Source organism: Phyllostomus hastatus, unplaced genomic scaffold, assembly GCF_019186645.2.
Source record: "Phyllostomus hastatus isolate PE091 unplaced genomic scaffold, TTU_PhHast_1.1 phas_scaffold_93, whole genome shotgun sequence".
Lineage (NCBI taxonomy): Eukaryota > Metazoa > Chordata > Mammalia > Chiroptera > Phyllostomidae > Phyllostomus > Phyllostomus hastatus.
Window position 1 is genome coordinate 39,751,892 of NW_025334042.1, and position 24,682 is coordinate 39,776,573.

General features: G+C 35.3%; 1 protein-coding gene and 1 pseudogene across 3 annotated transcripts in view; both read right to left on the bottom strand.

The window, feature by feature from the left end:
• PDE3A (phosphodiesterase 3A) overlaps positions 1-24,682 on the bottom strand; it is a 275,116-nt gene that overhangs the window by 105,942 nt on the left and 144,492 nt on the right. For all 3 annotated transcript variants that reach the window (XM_045829053.1, XM_045829052.1, XM_045829054.1), the window contains exon 2: positions 4,823-4,873. In XM_045829053.1, the coding sequence (XP_045685009.1) occupies positions 4,823-4,873 (51 nt within the window). The remainder of the gene's footprint in view (positions 1-4,822; positions 4,874-24,682) is intronic.
• On the bottom strand, positions 9,820-9,944 carry LOC123813161 (annotated as a pseudogene).

Consider the following 24,682-nt stretch of genomic DNA (forward strand, 5'->3'; position numbering starts at 1 on the left):
GGCCAGTGGGTCCCTAGTTCATTAAAATGTTAGGAAGTTTAGAAGTTCACAAATTGCAGTAATATTTTCCCACAAAGAGCCTCAACTAAGTCGCAAGTACATTACTGGCTCCTTAGAATCATCTGCCCGCCTAGTACTTTTAGCTTTTCAAAGGAGAGCAATTTTCTACTGCTTCTCTTAACTTCCCACTGGAAAACTTTTCCCCAAGAATTTCAAAGAAAAAAAAAACTAATTGCCTTCTGAGAATTTCATCCCCTGACTCCATTTGGTATTGCTGGGAATGCTGCCCAACGAAGGAGCTCTGCATGCTGCTGAAGTTTATTTATCTTTTAGCATCTTCCCTAATTTGGATGATCTACTACTGGAGAGAACATACTTCAAGGGGAAAAAAAAGAAGAAAAATCAGCCCAAAAGATGAGAGTGAGCTGACAAATTATATCACAAAGTTATTGAGGATAGAGTAAATAAGTCAAATAAATCAATTTGAATTAAATTCTTGCTGAGTATAGAGAGTCATATGCAATTAAATGTTAGAACTTGCTTGAAGCAACATATGTATTTTTCTAAATCATAAACATTTGATAGAAAAAATATACCTCCTTATCCTCTGTGATAAATACACATATGCTATAATTCAGGAAGATTAGGTCAAATTTGAGAACATCTCTTATTTAGTAAGCATGTACAAGGAAACTCAGGAGATGCTTATTCTACCCTGGTAATGATTAATGTCCTCAATACTAGTTTACTTTTTCTCTATCCTCCGAACTAAGGCTGACTTTGGATAATGCTATAAGCTTTTGAAGGCCAAAATTGTTCCATTCATTTTTGAATCCTCAAAGGCTTAAGAATGCAACATATCCTGGTGTTTTTTGAATCAATGTAAAAGGTTAAAATTTGTCTTGCAGTCAACCCCTTCACATCTGCGAAAGCTTTCTGCTTTCTACTAGGTATTTCTTGGTGGTCAGACATCAAGCCAGTCCTCTTTCTTAGATACTTAAAACAACATTCATTCCATATATTTTCTACTGTTCTAGATTTTCCACTATTATGTCCCCAACTGTATGCACCCTTTTCTACCAAGAAGTCTGAAATCATTAGGCTCACTGTATCTCTTTCATTTTGTAATATCTGTGCCTGTTCTCTCTTGTTCTTGTATAGACATCTCTACTTTCTTTCCAAAGGTTCTTCATTTGTGCTTTTTGGTGGATCTACCAGTAGTTCATTTGAGTACATGGTCAGTTTTTCTGAACTAGGGTGAAGGGTGGGGCTTGGGGCGGGGACTAGTGGAATGTGAGAAAACCCATAAACCTGTGCCAAAAGGACCACTTTGGAAGAGAGTGCATTCCTTCACCTGAAGCACACTATTTTCTCAATCCTTAAATAGATCACTATTAAGAATTTTCAGTGTTTTCTTTCCTACACTAATTCTTATTATTCTCATGTTACCATAAAAGCCATTTTCCTCACTTCTACCACTTCTTTGTTTTATTTCTTTTAAAACAAATCTCCCCCAAGAGCTCTTTCTATTCAATACTATTTTACACTATTCTCTTCTTAATTTCCAACACTTCTTCATCAAAACTGCATTCTCAACATTCATCAATATCCTGCTAGTCACAAAATCCAAAGGCACTTCCCATGTGTTTTTCTTTTCTTGAACCTTTGTGTGTGGTCTCAGCCCTCCTCTTGGTGTAACTTTCTGGTCCACTACCTCTGATTATGCATCACTTCTCCTCCCACTGGTCTCCAGTGAGACCACTTGCATGCTTTAACTCTCTCCCCAGGCTCTTCCCCAAGAAACTTTCTTCTGTTTTTCTCTCTTAATGTTCTTCTTCCAGGGGTATCTATCTACCAGTATAGTTCAATTCCCACATGCATGATGAACAGTCCCAAATTGATGTCTTCTGCTCTAACCTGGCTATGGAGCACCAGGACAGAGCCTCGAGTGTTCATCTGAAATCCTCTTTGGGATTGTCATCTTCACTTTTCACTTAACATTGCTTCACTTAATTCATCTTCCTAGTAAACTAGTCTGTGTCCATAACACTAATCTTCCAAGTACTGGGTTTCAAATTCTTGACCCTCCTTACTTCCTCCTCACTTCTAACCAATAATGTACGGTATTCCCCGAATCATTCACAAGCAGTAAGTATCTATAAAGGAGTTATAGAGAAAATTCACATATATCCAAACTAAGACTTTCACTCAAGCTTTTCCATCCACCTTTCCTTCTTTTTGCACTAATAAAACCTTACCCATCCTTGAAGGCTCACCTCAGGTACCATCAACTCTAAGAAGTAATTTCCCAGTTCTACTAGGGATAAATGCTCAATCCCACCTAAACCCTTATCACAGTTTGTTTATATATTTAATGTTACATCTACCAGTCTGAATTACTTGCAAATTATATACATGGTGGGGAGAAAGTAAGTTCAAGGTTGTTTGTATGGAAATTAATACAATAATTAATAAAATACTAATACAAGAGTAAACTCTGTTTCATGTACTCACAACTGTAAACCTACTTTTGCCCCACCCTGAAAATAGAACAATTTAAGGATTGTTCTATTTTGAAGCATAGCTTGTGAACTCGGAAAGCAGTAATCTTGTTGGTCAGTTCTTTCTTCAAAGTTAGACCTACCATAGTGGTCTACACATAGTCAGTACTTAAAATCTGTCTTTATTGAAACTAAACTGAGATGGAATCTGAGGAAGGCCTTGGGATAGTAGTAAAATATTAAGGGATCTCTGTCCACATGCGGTCTGTCTGAAATTCCTTTTGAATGGCTAAAAGGCTTTAGACATATGATCCAAGGAAATAATAGAAAAATAAGAAAGTGTGAATGATCTAAAACATACATGCAATGTCTTTTTCCCCCAATGGGAATGAGGATTAGATAAGAGGTTGTTACTTAATGCTTAATTTATTTGTCAGGAATTTCTCCCCCAATGTTTTTTTTGTTGTAGTTGTCATTGTTTTTATTTTTGGTGTGTGTTTTGCTTTTTAACCTTATTTCTTTCTGAGTTGAATCAAAGTGAGACAAAGATGTACTATATTCGGAATAGTTTATTTAGCTGATTGAAAAGTCTAAGAAGAACCTCGATGCTGATAATGGTAATTCACGTAAGAACGTTATAATACTTTTGCTATTTAGAACCACTTCAACCTTTCAAATATAAGCAGATGTTATTTACAAACATATTTTGCTTCACAGAATTCTGAAGTTTTATAGCTATGTGAAAAATGTTGAATTTTTAAAATTTTCATTCTGACATTTTTGTGTTTAAAGTTAACATAAACAGCCTTGTGCTTTTATAATAATTTTCTTCAATTTATAATGACAGAGTGACCAATTCAAACCTGATGATAAATTATATTCAGATAGATCATAAGTCATAACAAGAGCAAATATTAAATATTTTAAACAATAATTTTTTAATAGAACATGACATTACTTTGAAGGGCATGTCCTCAGCAATTACTTAGTGTGTTTTGAATATCAAAATGCCTCTAGTAGCAATAATCAGAAACCATGGAATTCCTTACTTGTGTTCATCTTTACTTTTTATTGGTGTAGAATCACAAAGTACTTAACATACATTAATTTCATAATTTCATTAATGACTTTACAGCAAATTCTGATTTAGAATATTACTGATATGTATAGAGGGAGAGTTGCCAGAGAAAATGGAAAGGAGAAGTGAATGGTAGGAAAAGCAAGGCATAAACGCTTTTGGGTAATCCTAATTAAATGGGACTGGTTTATATTATTTACTAACCAAATTGATAATGGACAAAAACAAAACCACAGCTATTAAAAACATTAAGTAGAAACAATTGATTGACTTGGTTTTCTTTTCCCAGTGACCTCAATTAAATAGTTAACCATGCGAACTTAATGACAGTGCAGCCCCACATCAACTCTGTAAAACACTTAGAATCTCACATTCCAGGACGAACTTTCAGATACAGTACTGCACGTTCAACTCTCCTGTAACCGTATTCTTTGGCGGCAAGTGCAAAATGTGAGAAGCAGAGGTAAAAGTGTCCCACCTACTTAATTTTCATTTGGCATGTTTATAGTCAGATAAACACAGGCTGCTCTGAGATAAATGCTTTTTATATTTCTTCACAAAATACCTACGAGGAGAGATAATTTTCTTCAGGCAAAACTCAGCCTTTATTCTGTCAGGCAAAGTAATTATGGAGGCAAAACAAATCCACATTGTCTAATTAGGTCATTAAAAAGCATAAATGCGTCATGGAAGCTTTTCTCCTTGCCTAAGACATAAAGTAAGACAATGAAAACAGTCTGGTAATATAGAAAGGTTTAGAATTTGTTTCTTTTCAAAATAATAGGTCCTTTCATCTTTCTATTTCCCTAAGATGAAGACAGTTAATTTAGAGACAAAAATCTGTAATTAGTTTAGGGTTTAGTCTGATTATATTTCAAAATATTTAACCAGAAACAGGAAGATAGAGAAAAGAAGAAAATACATGGAAAAAGTTATCAAAGGAAGTGAATAAATAGAGAGTGAGTTGCTGATCAAAATGTATTCAGCAGAGACAAGATGAATATTAAATCTGCATTCATAAAAACACAGCCAATCTGGGATACCAGAAAGCTCTTAGGAGGAATATACTGGCCTCTGCCTTTGGGATTTGAAACCAGACTTTAATTATAGCTAACTTAAGTAAAAACAAATGGCGTGATTAGTTTGCCTCTTCCTTTACTTATTATTCCTTGAGTTTTGGAAATCTCATGGCTCAAAGTGTTAAGAAACAAAATGCAAGAAAGAAAAGAAAAAAAAAACTTACCTGTGATCCTCTTGGCCCTCGTTTGTGGTCCCATTCTGAATGCCCCATGAGCTGTAAGATAAAATAATAAATACAGTAAATTAAATGATACTTATTTTACATGGCAAGTATTTTTTACTCTTTCTTTTGAAGAATAATTAGGTTTCTGAAATGTGTGTTCTAAGATTAATGTATTAAATAGCCATCATGAATAAATGAAAATACATGAAGTAATAAACTTTTGGTTTAATAGCTAACATTTCAACGGCCAGTAGTTTCAAAGACATTTTAATATCACTGTGTGACAAAAACAGTTTGCTAATGTACAGCTTTACAGTTCTTTGTCAGGAACATCCTGGGTAGATGTTAAATCACATTAAGCTTTGCTTGCATATTATTAAGCTCCTAGTTTATTAGGAAAATATGCTGAAGAAATCCTCTAGTGCAGCTTAATCTACTGTCACAAATGATATAAATAAGAAGGCCAAAATATTTCAATAATTTTTAGTTCTATTTTGATAATGTCACAGAAATAAAGAGTGTTCTATGGAATAAAATTGTTTAATGTGAAATGAGCCCCAAAGTTATAATGTAGATTTTTATAAAACAGAGACTCAAAATACTATCTAGTTATTCCCATTGTTGTAATAGCCCTGAGCTACTTGGCTCACAAAGCATGGTATTTATACATTAAAAATAACATTTACCTAGAAAATATTAAAGTACAACATATCCACTGAGAGGAAGAAAACATTATTCAGTGGTTTAGTAAGTGCACATGCGTGAGCACTCATGTCACTGATACACTCACACACGAGTAAGACAGACCACACAACATGTTTCTGCAATTATTATCTTTTCTACAGAGCAGGAGGACTCCAGTAGATAGAATGACAAAGAAACTGTTCACAGTAGCAACTAAAATAATATAATTTAAAAATGGTAAAACTTTACAGATGCTGATACAGTATTCCTGGTAGACCGAATTCTATAAAAATTTTAAGTGTTCAGTTCCACTCAAACAAACATACAGGTTTAGCTCAATTTCAATCAAAAACTATTTGTATGTTTCTAGAAAATTTAAGAAAACAATAACCCAAGTTTATCTGAGAGAATAAACTTATTAGAACTAGAAAAACATTAGAAGAAATGAAAATACCATAGTGGGTTTTAAAATACACTATATAGTTTAACCAAATTAGAGAATAATGATTTAAGACTCAAAATATAAATGAATGAGATGTAGTCAACAGTTTTGAAGTAAACTCAAATACACGTAGCAACAAAATATGAAAAAGATTCAAAAATCAATGAGTATTTGATGAGTTATTTAACAAAGAAGAGAAATAGATTCTTTCAGTTGAACCTAATAATATATACAAATATAAATTCTAGATAGATGATTTAAATTTTAAAAAAATGAAACTATCAGCATGAAACAATAAAATAAAGGCATATACTACCTTAGAATGTGAAAAGATTTTCTTAGTTAATTTAAAAAAACAGAGGATCAATCGATCCAACTACATAAAATCAAATCTCAGCACAAACACCACATTGGCAAACCATCTGCAGTAAATAGGTAATATATCTTCAGTATATTATGAGTTCTACAAATTTCAAGAAATATATCCTAGTAGAAAATTGTGGGAAGGATAAGGACAATTTACAAACTAAATATGAATAGCCAGTTAGACTTATGCTAAAAAATTAACTTTGTTGGAAGTGAAAAAGTCAGTAAATAACAAGAAACTACTGTTGCTTATTAAATTAGCAAGTCAATAATGTTGAATATTGGTGAGGATATAATGAAACAAGTAAGCATATATGTTGCTAGCACTTAGCAAGTATGTAAATACACACAAATACATAGCTACACACATTACATGTTTTATATGTAAAAATGTAATAGCAATTTTAATACATATTACATATTTTTTTAATTTATACCTCTTTTACCAGTAAATAAAATGTGAAAATCCAGTAATTATAGTGTTATCACAATATTACCTAACAAAATGGGAACTATCCAATAAATTAGAGTATAGAAAAAATTATATATATAACAATTAAAATTTGGCTTGTAGGGCCTTTTCAAAAAAATTACATGAGAAATGCTCATTGTATAATGAGTGAAAAATATAACAAAGTAAATTTAAATTTCTCATTTTTAATGACATAGTCAATTACTGCAAGCCCTGTAAATTAAAGCAGTGTTTTAATTATAACACAATTTTGGGTAAAGTAGCCCGGAGAATCATCACATAAAACTGAATGCTTACAGAGTTGATATTTATTTAATGCTTCATTTTTTAAATTTATGTATTTATTCACATTACACCTGCTAGTAAATATTCATCAATACTAACTTAAAGTTAATTATAATAAGGTTAACAGACGCTAGTCAAATAATGAGATAAATAGTGTGATTTGGAAACATATAAATTAAGAGAACACTTAATTAGTTGTTCACCAGAATTATCGAAACTAATTCTTGACACATTTCAATCATCTGCCTTATTGAGGCTCTGGACCACCTTTCATTCACAACAGAAAGATGAGATGCTTGATCGGCAACTTGAGAGAGATCATCAACTTGAGCACTGCACTGTTAAGACAAGGCTGATTTTTAAGCAGAAGTCTTTTCTTTTCCCTCACTGTTTAATCTTCTGAAGAGAATACTTTCCAAAAACCTGTAATGACCATCATCCTCTTTGTGGTTAAGTTTATACTAACATGATAGCTTGGTAAATTCTACTGTGTATGAGTACCACAATAAAAAGAGGTAAATAAATCTCACAAACAGAAATTGTAATCCAAAATATACTGTTCAAGGAGAGAACATGTGATGATGACAAGTAGTCAATCAAGAAGGTACATTCAGCCAGGATCAGAACTAAAAGAAGAAAAGCATGGAATTCACAGTCCTCTGCCATTAACTATCTTAAAGATCATGTTGTTTAGTCAAAGAACAAAAACAGTCGTCATGTAGACTTGTTTGGGCCATCACTCGCTACAGGAAAATATTGTTACTTTACAAGCCAGAACTTATAAAATAAACCTCCAAAAATTTACTCTTTTTCCGTTGAAGCATAAAACAGTAAAGTTGTCCAAAATTTATGTATCATAGTTATTTTCCAGAATTATATAAGAGACAAATGAGATTGACTTAGGGTAAAGAAATTATATTCTATTCTAGTATTATATTTTAATATTATACTATATTATATTATAGTTTAATAGTCTGAGTTGACCGAGTATGTGATAATATTTTAAAATGTATACTATTACTACTTTATTCGAAGTAATGAAAAGTTATAGAAATCTGCATGCTAAATGAAATATGATCTGAAAAGGAATGAACTCTGACATAATAAATGAAACATTGGAATGTTCTTTATTCAATGGAAATCAGCAGGATATTTTTCCCTCTGCCCTTGAGGAAATCATACAAGGGCTTTCCCAGTAAAAATTTATTTTGAATTAAATTAATCTGAGCTGAAAATCAGCATTAATTATTTCAGTTGGTGCATGTGGTTTGCTGTAGTATTTTCTACAACTTGCTTTTTTTTTAATGCAGAGAAAGAGGTGGTGGTGGGAGCTGGATAGGGTGTCGGGTACCTATCCCTCTTCATACCTGGCACAGACAGGGAATGCATGGACAGTGGGGAGTGAGGATAGCTTCATTTTAGCACAGGACAGCATATGTATTCTATCCTATTTGCATAGAGAGTTTATTTTGTTGTTATAAGCACTGTCCTCGGATCATGGACCAAACACTAAAATATATAGAGTGTTTTCAATATTCCTTTAAAAAAATCCAGAAACTTAATACAAATAATGTTGACTGTTAAAACATATATTTTTGATTAAATGAAAGAATGGTCAAGATGGTAAATTTTATGTTATATATGATTTACCACAATAAAAAAGAAAAATAAAATAAAAAATAAATGTATGAAAAACCTATACTACAACAGAAAAATGTCTGACTGATTTCAAATTGCAGATTATTTAAATTAAAATAAAGTATTTGGCAACGGGTACATATTCCTGTTGAAGCAAAACCACAGGACTAAATGTTTTAGAAAGTATACAGATACCTCTCTATTCCTACTCTCTTGACTGTTAGTCAAAACAGATGAAGACAAATGAAAATAATTGGTTGATTTTAATAAATAGTAAGGAGGAGAGCTTGCACAATAAAGTCAGTGAGTTTCGGAACTCAGTGCACACTGATGTTGATGCCCTATCAATGAGCAAGTCAAAGTGGCCTTTGAATCAAACACGTAAGACTGGTATCATGTGACAGATGACTGAAGTAGTCACTTGATGTTACCATGGGATTGTATAAAAGACAGAAAAGGGTCATGGACAATGAGGAACAGAAGTTGAAATTGTGGAGTTATTATTTTCTTTTTGCAATTGAATTCATCTGGACTAAGATTTCATGATAAACGAGTAGCAGCAGCATATCTAGCCATTTCTGGGGAAAGAGACAAAGTTTATTAATGTGATTCAATACTACCAGTTTTCGAGGAGGAATACTTATGATTTTAAGATTATACACATGGGTGCTAGCAATACAAAACACAAGGTGGAGGGATTGAGATTGAGACTAGAAAAATGAATAAAAATAGAAAACTGAAATACATTCTGGTTGACAAAGAGTACATGGCTGCTTAATTCAGGAAGACAAAAAATGTTTGTCTCTTACCATCTATAAAAGATACCTGGTTGGCCCCCATATTTGGCCGTGTATAATGAGCACCCATGTTTATGACCCACACTTTCAGGGGAAAAAAATCTTTTGTTTTAATTTTTAATTTAATTTTATTATATTTAGATAACTTGGTTTTTGTATTATAAAGGAATTTTAGCATTTATTTTTGAAGATATTAATGTATAAGAAATTTTATGTTAACAAATAATTATAAAACACAAGAACAGATACAAGGTATTTCAGGTACTAGCCATGTATAATGCACACCCTTAATTTTACCTCAAAAATCTGGGCAAAAAAGTGAGCATTATACATGGTAAAATACAGTATTTAACTATGATTACTCCTCTGGGTAACAACTTTTTAAACTGATAAGAACAGATACTACACCTGATCTTAGCCAAAAGGCCGAGAAGCGATGGGTAACAACATTTTAATAAGTATCTTACCAGAAGGTTTTCGGATACAAGGTCTGTCCGGAAAAAGTCCAGCCATTGTTAATATAACAAGAATGGTTTGTGTCACATCAATGTAACCTGGCAGCCAAGGAGAGTGGACTGGAATGCACATGTATGAACAACGACGGCTTCACTGTACAAGTCAGTGGGGGTGGTAGATGCTGTAGAGTGAGTATGTATACTGTGCAGCCTATTGCATTTTAAATGACTGGGCAAGTAGAACAAGGAAACTGCATCAATTTTAAATTAAACTTGAACATTCCTTTTTGGAAACTATTCAGATGATTCAGAAGGCCAGAGATATGGACAACTGGTGATTGGCAGCTTCATCACAATAATGTACCCATTCATGCATCATATCTCTATGCAGTTTTTTGGCAAAACATCAAATCACTCAGGTGACTCAGTCCCCCTAAAGCCCAGATTTGGTGTCCTGTGACTTCTGGATTTTCCCAAAACTAAAATCATCTTTGAAAGAAAAGAGATTTCAGATTGATGATGAGATTCAGGAAAATATGATGGGATAGCTGATGGTGATTGGGAGAACTGTGTGAGGTCCCAAGGTGCCTACTTTGAAGAGAACTGAAATGTCATTGTCTTATGTACAATATTTTTTATATCTTGTACCTTCTTCAATAAATGTCTATTTTTCATATTACATGGCTGGATACCTTCTGGACAGACCTCGTATGTAGGTCAGCAAGGTTATACCGACACATGGCAAACAAAATCTTTCCATGTGATGAAGAAATTCTCTTAAAAAAATCCCTCAAAACACTATCCTTCCTCCCCTCTAAGCCCCCATTACTATCAGGATAGACAAAAGGAAGACCCTTCTATTTAATTGCATGAAACAAATACACTTCCTTGTTAAGAAACATAATATGTTATATAAAGCACTTTGAAAATCCTAGCTTCCTTGACACTAAGTCATTTTCATCCTTATGGAATAAATTCTTCTCTCTCTCACTCTTATTTTTAATAATAAATTTCTACATCACAACCTTCAGTAAACAGTATGTTACACAGTAGTGAGTTCCAAGGAAAACAAAGCTGCTGCCAGACGCAAATTTACAAAGTTCACAGGAGAAGCAAGGAGAAGTCAGCATGGAAACAAAACGGTTCTGTCCAAGCAGAGATATTTTTAATAACGGCATGAGAAGTGAAGATAGTGGAAAGTGTATTTCGGTAGGTAAAATATTTTCCTTCCTTGCATATATAGTTTTTCCTCTGCTATTTTCCCCTATTGTTTCTTGTTTGTTTAATATAAAAATTAATGCCTTTTTAGGGGTGTCTTGGAAGAAAACATTTACCCTCACTATTATTGAAGGGATGAAAGCAGCAAGAGAACCATGAATAGTAAGAAATTGTTTTTAGCCTGTACCTAGAACAGCCAAAAGTGTCTGATAGGAAAAAGGGTAATGGCGCAGGGTAACAGTCACCACTGCTGTCCTCGCTTTATTCTCCAGAAAACTGTTCTACTCCATTTGTTGAAAAATAATAAGACATATTTTTGAAAACATGTAAAAATAATATACGTGGAAAGACGTAAAAATTATCATGCAACCTCCTCTTTTCATTCCACCCTACATTCATGAAATAAACATTCATTGCTTTCCTACTACATTCAAGGACTGCTCTAGGCACAACCTTTGTGCATCACAGAGCAAACCAAGATTCATCTCTGTTTTCCTGGCTCTTACAATTCTAGTGAAGGGAGATTGAACATGAAGAAACATAATGTGCTGGGTGATGATAAAGCTATAAAGAATCTTGGAGTAGGGTAATGGTGGGTAAGGGCTGGGAACAGAACTATAAATCATTTTTATAAGTAGATCAGGGAAGTCCTTTCTGAAAAAGTGACATTTTAGCAGCAAACTGCATGAAGTGAGAGTGCCAGACACACAGACATCTGGAGAGCAGGCATGCCAGGCTGAGGAAACGGAAGATACAAACATCCTGAGATGGGAGTGGGAATGGTACATTTGAGTTACTTTGGGCCAAAACTTTTAAAAAAGGATTGGGTCTTTTAAATCATAGGTATATATGTTGTATTTATTCCCTTTCATTGGGGTAAAACTGTCCAAAAGTTAATCATCAGCTGCATTCATTAAAAATTACAAAGTACATTTTCTACAGGTAAACGAATGGACCAGGGATCCTTTTTCCCTCGACATACTCAGTTTCATTCAACACTAGAATCTGTGGGGCTTGTACCACCCCCCTTATATTAGTCGTAGTTCATAGGGCAATGCTGGCCCTGTACATGTGTTTTGTTTTTCAAGAGTCATAAACTGCGTAAGAGCAGAGGTTCTCTTTGAACTCCACTTACTGTGTTACGCATGGAACTTTCAATTTGATAAGCAAATTAAAGCTCTTCTTTGCCCTTGGCAGGCTCCCTTTGGATACGTCCCTTGGAATACCCTTTAAAAAAAAAACCGTTTTCTCTCTTTAGAAATCCATGTGGAAAGATGGACTTGGACTGCTTACTTCCCCGCCCGCAGGGTCTGCTGAATGGCAAGTCCCCTGGCCTGGGAAGATCTGTGATTGACAGGTTAGGCCAGCTCCCCTCCTGCCTTGTCCTTGCAGTGGAATTACTGTTACTCCTCGGTATATTTTTCCTTTTCCGCTCATTATCTATAGAGCAAGAAGGCCCCAAAACTACACCGCGCTCTGCAGAAAACAGACACTAGAAGTCTGCGTGGGGCTTAGGCCTTAGGCCAAAGGTGTTAACAGATTCCCTGAGGCTCACACACGTTGTCACCCAGCCCTCCAGGGTTCTGTGCTGGGGCTTGGGGCTCAAATGGCTTCATACAAATGGTACTAAAAGTGACTGAGCCTCTTTTATAATTAAATTTACAAACTAGAAGAATCCATCAGCTTCTTTGGGGTAAACCAGGTATCAGCAGCGGCCTCAGCATTTAGCCACAGCCCACCTTCACCACCATTACTTCATCACACCACCTCATACCCCAAGTCCATCCCACTCTACAGGGCATGACCAAGTGATTCGGTGCTGCTGAAAATTCCATGGGAAAACAGGCCATGGTTCCATTATACAGAATACCATGAAAAGCCACAAAAATATCCATCAGGGATCTCTGAAGGTATTACAAAGATTTTCGTTGTTTTTGTTGTTTTGCTTTTTGGGAGCCATCATTACTTCTTGCCCTTTACTCTAGGGAAGGGGCAAGGGTGTGAAGTCTTTTAGCTTACTGATCCCAGGCTTTTAACGCCTTGAGGATATTTCCCTGAATCCAAATATATTTTCAACATTCCCAGAAAAATTTAGCTCTCTCCCATTCTCCTCATCTTGACTCTTCAGATGAATTGGCAGGAAAAATAAAAAGGATTCTTTAGCATTGACCCTCCTTAGAAAGCACTGGCAGCCTGAAAACAGTAACACACTAACAGGCTGAAACTAAAGGACAGCTTTTCCTTTCACAGTTGGTGATAGCTACCTAAATTGCATCCACGAGGCAGAGTATAAATCCCTGATCCTCTCAGAGTTCCATCCCAGCAGCCAGTAAAAATTTCATAAACATTAGTGAATGAGAAGATTTCAAAATAGAGAGAAATCCAAATATTCAGGAGTTTGAAATCCCAGCCTCTCTACTGCAAGTTCTGAATCTATTTGATAACATTCCCATGTTGTGGTTTAGAATGTTTCTATAACTCTATTGCCATCTCTGTTATCATAAAGACAATCACCGCCCTAAACCTATATGTGGCCACTGATGCCACAAAGCTTCCATTATTTTACTTAACATATCTTGACTATCTTGATTACATAGAATTTTTGTACTTTTATTGGTGCTATTAATGATGCAATCACCTCAGTCTCCTGCCAAAACACACTGTAAGATATGTTATAAAAAATGGTAATGGAGTAAAATAAGCTTGTGAAATGCTACATAATGTAATTACTCCTTGGATAGTCCCAAATATTAACACTGTTAAAGTTTGGGGTGCTAAAGCAAAGGAGCTTAGCTTACTTCAGCTAAGTATTTCCAAAAGTATTTGATCATGAAATACTTTGTTTCAAAAGAGATTAATAGTTTTCCAGGGTTCATCATTATAAAAAAAATAGAGGCAGGTGATCCTTATTTTATAGATGTGGAAAGAATTAAAAGAGGTGATATTGTGACATCACCAGCCAGTGCTTAAACATGGATATGCTAAGTGAAATAAGCCAGTCATAGAAAGATAAATGCCATACGATTTCATTTATATGTGGGATCTAATGAACAACGTAAACTAATACACAAAATAGAAACAGACTAAATAGACAAAATAAAGTCGTGCCATCAATGGTGGCACTGACAGGCCAGTTGTGATGTGACAGGGAATGAGATGTCAATGCCTGGGTCGGGGCTGGGGCTCAGCTCGTGGTGTCAGGACACATCCTCCATGACCAGGACAGGTGGAATCAGTGGCTGGGGGAACCAGTGAGGGAGGCGGTCAGGAGAGCAGTTTTAAAGGAAGAAGGGAAGGAGACATGACCCTGTGAAAAGCTTCAAAAACATGTTCAGCTCTGCACACCCTCCCTGCTGTGCACAGAGAACAGCAAGCTGACAGCTGTCAGAGGGCAGGTGGGCTGGGGGACCAGGTGAAAAAGGCAAAGGGATTAAGAAAAAAACCAGACACAAACAACAGTATGGTGACTGCCAGAAAGAAAGGGGGTTAAACGGGCTGGAAGAGGGCAAAGGGAGGCTAAGTGGTGGTGGAAAAAGACTTGACTTTGGGTGGTGGGCATGTGACACAGAGTGCAGATGATGGGCTACAGAGTTCTACACTTGAAACCCATATGCTTTTATTAACCAATGTCACCCCAATAAACTCAATAAGAAATTAGGTCTGCTGGCTGCAAATCATATACCTTTTCCCTACTCTACTACTTTCAACAACAAATTATTTTTAAGTCCAAACCAAGTATTAGGTTCTGGGCACAAAAGTAGGTTGGTAAGGAAAAAGAAAAAGACAGGAGATTTGGTCTGTATTCATGGAACCTGTGATAGTTAACATGATGAATTTATTTCTCAAAATCTCATTTTCTACTCTCTAGTCTCCATCTCCTTAAAAAAAACTTTGGTATAAAAGAAAAAGTTAATTTCTCTGAAAATCCTATATAAATACAATAAATTCATCATATTTTGAAACATTGGCTATACAATTAACTCAATATTTATAGAATATCATGTGTCATATGTATAGTCATACTAAATTCTCTATTAGCACATCTCCTTGTACGCATTATTCATTCCTGCACTCACCTACTCAATATTCATCCATACATTATTTCAACAACTATTTATTGGGCACGCACTATAGATCTAATTCATGCTCCATGTAAATTTGAGAAATGTTGAGCTTGCCAATCCAGAGGCACCATAGGATCCTGAAGTACTTTCTGAATCATTAATAAAGGGGAGTGTAACGGTTTTGCACATTGGCTCTAGAGACCAGACTGACAGGTTCAAATCCCACCTCTGACAGGATATTCAGTCTTTCTAGACTTAGGACCTTGCACAATTTACTTAATCTTTCTGTGCTTCAATTTTCATAGCTCCAGCATTTAGATAATCATAGCATCAAATTCACGTGGGTTTTTGTTGTATTACATGAGTCATTATACACAGAGGGCTTGGTATAGTACCTATCACATAGTAATGACTCATTAAATGTTAGTTATTGTTTTTATCACTATTAACAATTATATAACATTCTTTAGTATTATTGAATTCTAACCCTTTTAAGAAAATATAATTCAGATGATAGACATGGTAGCTTTTTATTAAGTTAGAATGGCCATTGCCAACACATAATTTTAAAATTTTGATCGAATTTATAAGTAAAACATAACAATGCATCATTCCTCAAAGTAAATGTAATGTACGTACATGACTGTACATTCTACTGAATCAGATTCAGATTTATTTTCTGTATAACAATTGGAAAATGCAAATTTTAGCATTACTAGGTCACCCTGGTGAAGAGAGGCGTATAGAAATGAGAAATCTTCTTGAGACATAAAAAATAGCAAAAGACTGAGAGTCACAAATCACAAATGTTTGAACAACTCAGGGAGGGGGAAAGGTACAGGAGCGTCTGTTCAGTGTGGCAAAGACTTGCAAAGTCCGGTGTGTCATCTATTGGAAACACAGCCAAGTTTCCAAAGCAAGTAATGGGTCTGAAAAAACAAGCAAACAAAACTAAACCAACAAACTAAAACCTCCCAAATCCATGTAAATATTTCTAAAATAACCACAAAAAATGTTTAAGTATATGCTACATATAATGAACTAAAGAAAAAGATGAAATACTGTCACTTGTGACAACATGGATCAATCTTTTATTATCAGTGAAATGAGTAAGACAGAAGGAGACAACCATATGATTTCACTCATATGTGGAATATGAAACAAAAAGAATAACAAATGAACTAACAAAACTAAACAAAGTCATAGATACAGACAAGAGAATGGTAGGTACCAGAGGGGAAGTAGGGTAGGAGGAAGGCAGCCTGGAGAAAGGGGGTTGAATATATGGTAGCAGAAGGAAACCAGACTAGACGTGTGAGCACAAAATAGAGTATATAGATATCAAATTATAAGGTTGTACACTTAAAATTTATATAATGTTATTAACCAATTTACCCTCAATAATAAAAGCTTTTAAATTTTGAGCAGCAAAACAAAATGAATTTTTCTTGTGAAATATTAAACAAGGCATTATAGCTTTAATTTATTAACTCTATCAATTTTACTTCAAGTAAAACTCAAAATCTCTGAGCAGCATTGAATTTGACTATAAACCTGTACTTCACAGTTTATTAAACTACCTCATCTTATTTCTGCCAATTTGGGTAATTGAATAGAAATCATTTAAAAAATAAAGGCCTCATTTGTCATTTGTAGCTCTTCATCCATTGTTTTCAGAGTGGACCATGCTACTATTTCTGTTTTCCTATGTATTCAGATTCCTTTGTATAATGCCTCATGGAAGAACTCACGTAAGGCTATTTTCCCTAGAAAATTATTAAACCTCAGTCACACTTACCAAGGCAACTTCATGAGACTATCTATAAAACTGATCTTTCCTTAGAAGAAAAATTTGAAAATTGCAGGGAAAATAATGAAATCCAGACATAGCAAAAGTTGTAACTTAACAAGATTTACGAGGTCTTGCATTTGGATAGCTTTAAGATTTTTTTTCTCTTTTTCTTAATCAAACATTCTCATATGTGGCATGTGGTGTAAACAACATATAATTCTTAAATTGTAGCATTAAATTTAATAATGTGTGCTGAAAATAGAAAAATTACTTTGTTCCCCAAATAGTTTATATTTGTGGACCTATAAAAATATAGATATATTACTACTTAGTTTATAATCTGTTACATATACCAACAAAACTAATGAAAACAAAGGAAAACTCTCTATTTACATCATCTTTTTTTCAGAAATGGTCTTAAAAACCAGTACTGTCACTTTAAAAAATAAATCTCAGTAATTCACATGACAAATTTAACTTAAGTCTGACAAATGACATTAAACACTGATTTCATTTTATACACTTTCCTTTTCATGTGAAACTTACATCTTTCCAAAAAAATATTTTTGTAAAACTTTTAGTCTTATTTTAGTCAGTGTTTAGCCATGTTTTTTCAAACAATTGAAACTAATTTTAATAATACATTTCCTTAAAACCAATATATCCAATACATTATCAGTTCAACATGTAATCAATATTTTTAAAGGATAAATAATATCTTTTACATCCTTTTTTTCATACCAAGCCTGGAAATCTGATGTAAGTGTAATTTTACATTTATCTTGATTGGGATGATAAATTGGAATTGGAAATAATTGCTATGTAGTTAAATTTCAAAAACTTAGAGTTGAAAGAGTAGATTCATATATCCAAGTTATTCCAAACATACTTGAAAGTTTTCCAATAACAGTACAGAATCAAGTATTAGTTTTTTTAAATGACCAAAAATGCTTTTTGTAAAATGTTTAAGTCTTATTTCATGCAATGCTTTTCATCAATGCCAAAACAATCTTCAACAACATGAGAAACTTCCAAGCACTTTTCCATGCTACTTCCTCTTCCATGAACAGCCAGCCTCGCTTCGCGGGTGGGGCTGGGGAGGGTGCAGGTTGTTGAGAAAAGGACAGACTGATGCAAGTGTCAGAGAACAATCTGTGCCACAGCCCCATCACCCGTCCCTCGGGTTTCTTCTTTCCTCTGAACTTGGAGTGGCCAAAATTACTTTAGTTCCACTTTCTACAATTAGTAAGTCCTAACAAAAGTTGTGCCTTTTGTCCTCAGCTGCTTAAATGTTGCTGGAAATAATTTATGATAAGGCTTGGAGACATTATGCTAGCCTAAGTTTAAGGTAAAGTAATTTCCATGCCCCTGAGTTTGACATAGCCCCTTGATTCTCCTTCATGGCTCTAGGACCCATTTAATATACTGAAAGCAATTTTACGGGTTTGTTTGTACAACTAGTGTTCTTTTGGGGGGAAAAAGAAAGAAAAAGTTTCTTGGACATGCATTCTGTTTGCAAAAATGTTTTATGGGACTCTAGGAACGAAGGAAAATAAATCGGAATATGAAATGATGTGGCAAGGAAAAAGGAAGTGGGAGAAAAAATGAAGCATATAGCATGATTTGAAGTTGCTTGTACTTTATTAACTGAAATGGGTAGAATTGCAGGTGCAAAAAGGATTACCATTCTCTGTTTTCTCTGTGCTATTACCTCAAGAACTAGAGCTGAGGGATTTATTTACTTTTTTTCTCTCTCTCTTTTTAAAGTAACTACTATGTATCAGAGACTCTATTAAAGGCAAAACAAAATGAAGAACTTAAGTGAATCTGGAGACAAGAAACACAAGCAAATAGACAAACAGTCACTTAACGATGGCTATTGGCAAATATCATTCTGGGTTGTGGAAGAGGAAGCTTGATTGCTGAATCAGTTTACCACTAACTTAGTCAATTTGAATCAATAATGCACAGTAGGTGGGATTCCTGCTTATCTGATTGTGTATCTAAATTGCAAATTCCTTGGATTTTTTTCTTCAAGGAAAAAAAAAAGGCATCTTAAATGAGGCATACAATCAAAAAAATTTTCCTGCTTCCAACCATGACTTAAAATATTGAATGTTTCACCAAGAGTGTTAGGGTGATTTTCCTGTTAGCTTTCGTTTCTTCTATTCCTTCTCCTTCCCCTCCTGCTCTCCTCCTCCTCCTTCTTTTCTTTGAAATAGGAATGACTGTTCTTACGACGTTTCTGGCTGCAGGGTGTGTACAAAATGCTCAAGATAGTGTCCTTAGAAGGCAGCCAATTCGATTCTTCAGAATCGATAAATTACACAATGTCTAGTCTCAATTGAAAAGCACAGCCAAACCAGACAGCCCAGCTTGAGTTCATAATCATTTTCCTCTTTCAAGCTTTTACTATTCTAAACTTAAAGAAAATTTATTGTTTTTGCAAGTTCCATATATTCAAAAAGTTAATTAACACTAGACCTTTTTAAAATAATTCAGTTTTAACTTATTACATAAATGCAATTTTAACCTCAAAGGACCAAGTCAATCAAAAGCAGCTGAGAGACTGTGCTATATATTCAATTCATAGGTCAATATAAGAGATGTTTTTAAAATTGTTTAAAAATGGAATCCATTAAATTGGAAGATCTCTGATTTTCAGCCTCTCTCTTTCTCGCTGATTTAACAATCCAGGTCTTCAAGTTACTGTACATATTACATTTACTGACTCTTTTTAATAACACTGTGTTTTCATTAAGGGTGGACTGCAGACTGAAAGTTCTTGAAATCAAATTCCAATTTCTCTCTGACTAGCTTCATGAACCAGGTTAAGTTACTTTATCATTTCCAGGTTCAATGTCCTTGTTTGTAAAATGTAGATAACAATAGCATCGTCATAGAACTTTGTGAAGATAAGATGAGACCATCACTGTAAGACCATTCAATAGCTTCTTGTTTATTTTAGGATTAAATTTGAACTCATTGCTATAAGCTACAGGGCTTAGCTATCGTTTATCCTGCCTGGAATTAGTTTTTTCATTTCTGTTAGCTCATTTTCATCCTTCAGGTTTCATTTCAAGTAACACGTTCTTAAAGACATTTTCCATGACTGACCAGTCATCCATCCATCCATCCATTTGATCAACTATCCATTCATCAAACATAGACAAATACATCCTGAGCACCTGCCCTGGGCTAGGCTTAGTACTAGGTACTAAGTACTGGGGTTGGGGAGTAAATAAGAGGCCAGCCTTACCCTCATCTTCCCCCATTACTCTTCAGCATGGTCATCTGTTTTCTGGACTTACTGCAATCTGAAATGATCATGTTTGTTTATTTCATAACTGCTTATTGTCTGTTTTTCATTCTAAAAAGTGAGTTTTAGAACAACAGAACCCTTGTTGGTCTTACTTACTGTGTGCACTGTGCCTGATGCCAATTAAGGGATTGAATAAATATTTGTTTAAAGAATGACTAATTGATTCACTCAGAAGAAAATTAAGTAAGGGAAATCACCTAGTTAGGACTTTAACTAGGAAAGCACCGGGTTAGGAGTTGATTCAAATGTCTATAGTTTTGAAAATACTTCCTGGTCCTCAATCTCATTCTGCCTACATAGTGCTTTTGCTAGAAAAAAGCATTGTGTGAAATATGTTTGTCAAATTATCGTGAATAAAATGGATATTATTTTCATTTTAAATTCTGTGGCAGCTCCTCATGGAAATGTATACAGCCTGAGATACTGCAAACTCAGGGATGCAGACCAGCATCCACAAGCAGTAAAGAAGATTTATCCCTTTGCTCTAACTCAGATATTTCTGTTAGTTGCCCACACCAGATACAACTTACCCTTCTTCTTTCCACACAGGACCCCAGTTTTCTTGGAGACAGCCATGTGCCCAGTTTGGAAACTGTATTTCCTGACCTCCTCTCTGTTACATAGCAGGAGACCATGAAACATTGTCTTGGCCAATAGAACTAAACAGAAGTCACCATGTGAAAGTTCCAATAGAACTCTCTAAAAAGGGGAGATCCGAGATGGCAGCAGAATTGGTGGAAAGCATACTCACTTTCTCTCAGCACCAAACTGAAATTACAACGAAATTATAGACCAGTCAATCAGAATAACCAGTTGAAGACTAGCTGAGCAGAAGTGTTATAACCAAGGATTTCCAGAAGAAGCCAAAAGCAGCTCGGAGATGTGAAAGGGATGGGCCCACTCCCACATGCAGTGGTTGAGAATCCGGAGGGATAACTCCGATGTAAAGGTGGCCCCTAAGAAACATCAACTTCACACAGGGGGTCTCAACTTCACACAGGGCTCCCCTGCCCAGAGCACCAGAGCTCTGGGAAGAGGAGTCCACTTAGCTGTGAAACTCAGCATGGATTCTGTCTGCTGAGAAACCAAAATCTGTGAGTAACTCAGGTGCCCTCATAAAGGGCCAACACACATAATCTCGTATATGGCCACTCATCCAGGATCCAGCAGACAGGCTGGCTTGAAGCATACTGGAGTCATGAAAAAAAAAAAAAAAGATTGCATTGGTTGGCTCAGGGGGAAAGAGCTGAAGGGACAGCCGCCAGGGTCCCTCTCCTGAGTCCTTCTCCCGCATCACCCACATAAACCATCTCTCCTAGGTTGGACACTCCCCACCATACTGCATTGGGGAATGCCCTAGCCCCACCCTCCAGACTCCCTGTCACTGCCCTGCTGAGCCCAGGCTGCATGAAGGAGTCAGCTAGCTGCCAGGGCCCCATGGTGTGGCGGCCTTTCTCAGAGGGTCTTCAGAAGGTCTGGGTGCACTCAGAGGTATCAGAGACTGAGTTGTGTGGCTCTGGGGCAGGCATTCTGATAAACAAGATCTTTTACATTAAATCAATTTGGAGAGTAAATTAAAACATTTCTAAAGTGTTTATTGAAGAAGCTGGCATTAATAATTGTTTTAGGAAAAAAATAAAACCAATTTTAGAAATGCTTGGCAAGACATATGTTATTTTTAATACAGAACTTCACATGGCCTTTAATATTATGACCTCATAGAAATAAAGCAAGTGACAACTCTCCACTATATTGCACCTGGGAAACTGAAGTCATCTGTCCTGGAGCATCTTGTTTACCAAAGAGCGGGGTTTAGAAAACAATGAAACAAAGAACTTTGTTCTTCAAGATTTTATAGCTTTTATTCAAAAAGCTAAGAATTGCAAAAAAATAATACAAAAATAAGTACTTCTGGATGAGTCATGGAAAAAGAACATTAACCTTAAAATTTAGCTTTTAAAGTAATTTGTCTGATTTTTGTTTTAAAAATAAACATGGACAGCAGTAACATCAAAAAGTGAAAAGGCAAACCAGAGAAAGGAAGAAAACACATCTTCAAATCATACATCTGATAAAGGACTTCCATCTAGAATACTTGCATACAGGATAGAGAACCCTTACATCTCAATAACAAAAGGGAAATAGCCCAGTTAGAAAGTGGGCAAAAGATTGAACAGATACTTCTTCAAAAACAGATATACAAATAGCCAACAAACTCATGAAAAGAGGATCACCAGCATTAGCTATTAGGGAAATGCAAATCCAAATCACAATGAGATACCACTTCACACCCACTAGAATGGCTAGAATAATATTTAAAGCACACACACAAATATTGGTGAAGGTATGGAGAAATGAGAACCCTCATACTTTGCTAGTAGAAATGTGAAGTGGTACAGCCACTTTAAGAACCATTTGAGAGTTTTTAAAACTGTTAAAAATGGAGTTACCATAGAGACCCATTGATTTTACTCCTGGGTATACACCCAAGAGCACTGAAAACCTATGTCCACACAAAAATTTGAACATGCATGCCCATAGGCACATTATTTATAATAACAGAAATTTGAAACAACTCAAATATCCATTAATTAATCAATGGATAAATAAAATGTGGCATATCCACATAATTCATTTGACATTAAAAAGGAATAAAGTAGTGACACATGCCACAACATAGATGAGTCTTCAAAATATTATACTAAGTAAAAGAGATCAATCAAAAGAGACCACAAATAGTGTGATAACTTTTATAAACTAGCCCACAACAGGCACATCTATAGAGATAGAAATTAGATACGAGGCTGGCTGGGGCTGGAGATGAGAGGGAGAGAGGCAGGAATGAGAAGTGACTGTGGATGGATATAGGTTTTCTTTTGGGGATGATGAAAATGCCCCAGAGTTAGATAGTAATAATGGTCACACAACTCTTGGGCATACAAAAATACCCCCATCAACTGTCTTCTTTGAGTACATTTTGTGGTATGTGAATTATATCTCAATAAAGCTGTTTTTGAAAAATAATCACAGATCCCTGAAAGTGCTCCCCCCCACACACACACTAAAGGGGTACCTTCAGGAAAAAAACTGGTAAGTATGAGACTCAGCATCTCTATTTAAACGTGAGGTGCACCATTAAAAATACTGTGGAATAGAGAAAGAACAGTATAACTTCTTTTTGTGTAAGATATATTTAAGCTGTATTAAGCAGTAAACACAAGCATGGCTGATTTCTAGTAGAAAGTGGTAAGTATGTGCATGGTGGTCGTCCTTCCAATGACTAGCTACTCCAGAATCACGTGGGGAACACTCCACTTACACTAGTTCTATCTGCAGGGTCTGAACCAAAGGCAGATTTCATAAGTATGTACTTACACTGTTTTTATTTCTCAGTTGGCTCCAGGAGTAATTCTCCACTAAAGAGATAGGATACCTGACATTTTTAGGTTTGTTTTTTAAAATTATGGTTCACACAGTAGCTTTCATTTTCCTTTTTTCTATGATCAAAACCCCTCTCAAAATATCTGAGTATCCATTACAGCATTACTATGGGTATTTAAAACTTATATTATCTTCTTGCAATAATTCTTCAAATAATTGTTTTGACTGATATGTAAACTTCCATATATATTAACATCAATAACCACATAGCCATTATTATACACCAAGAGCTCTTAGACACTTTGTGTACAATGAAGACAGAAATGAAATTCTGGCCATCTCGTTTTAACAGAGGGGAATGAAACATAAGCGAATTAAAACAAAATATAAACACCCATTTGTTTTTCCTACTAATGGTTGAGTCCTTACTGTGTTCCAGGCACAAACCCATTAAGCATTTTCTATGTGTTATTCCAAAAAATCTTCAAAATAATCCTTCTGGAGTGGTATCATTTTCCGGCATTCATAAGTGATGGAACTGTGACATACAGAGAGCTCTTGACTGTGTGGAATCTGCCCAAGATCTGTCTTTGAAACCTTAGCTCTTACCCTCTACACTGTACAAGCTCTTACCCTCACCTATCAAGGATGAATTAGGTGCTAATGAATAACAAGTATGGAACCAGTGAGTACTTCCCAGAGAGGGGATGGGGGGTGGGCAACACTGAGAACTAAGCTAAAGACAGGATGCAACATTTGAGTTGGGTTTTAAGGTGTGTGTAGGAGACTATGGTGAGGGTAGGGTGGGGAGAGGAATTCCAAATAGGCTGGGATCAACACACGGTATATAGAACCCTGGACTTGAAGCTACAGAGTTCATAATACACTTTAAAGGCAAAAATGAACATCGGACACTTTAAAGTAAGAATTATGTGAAGAATTGT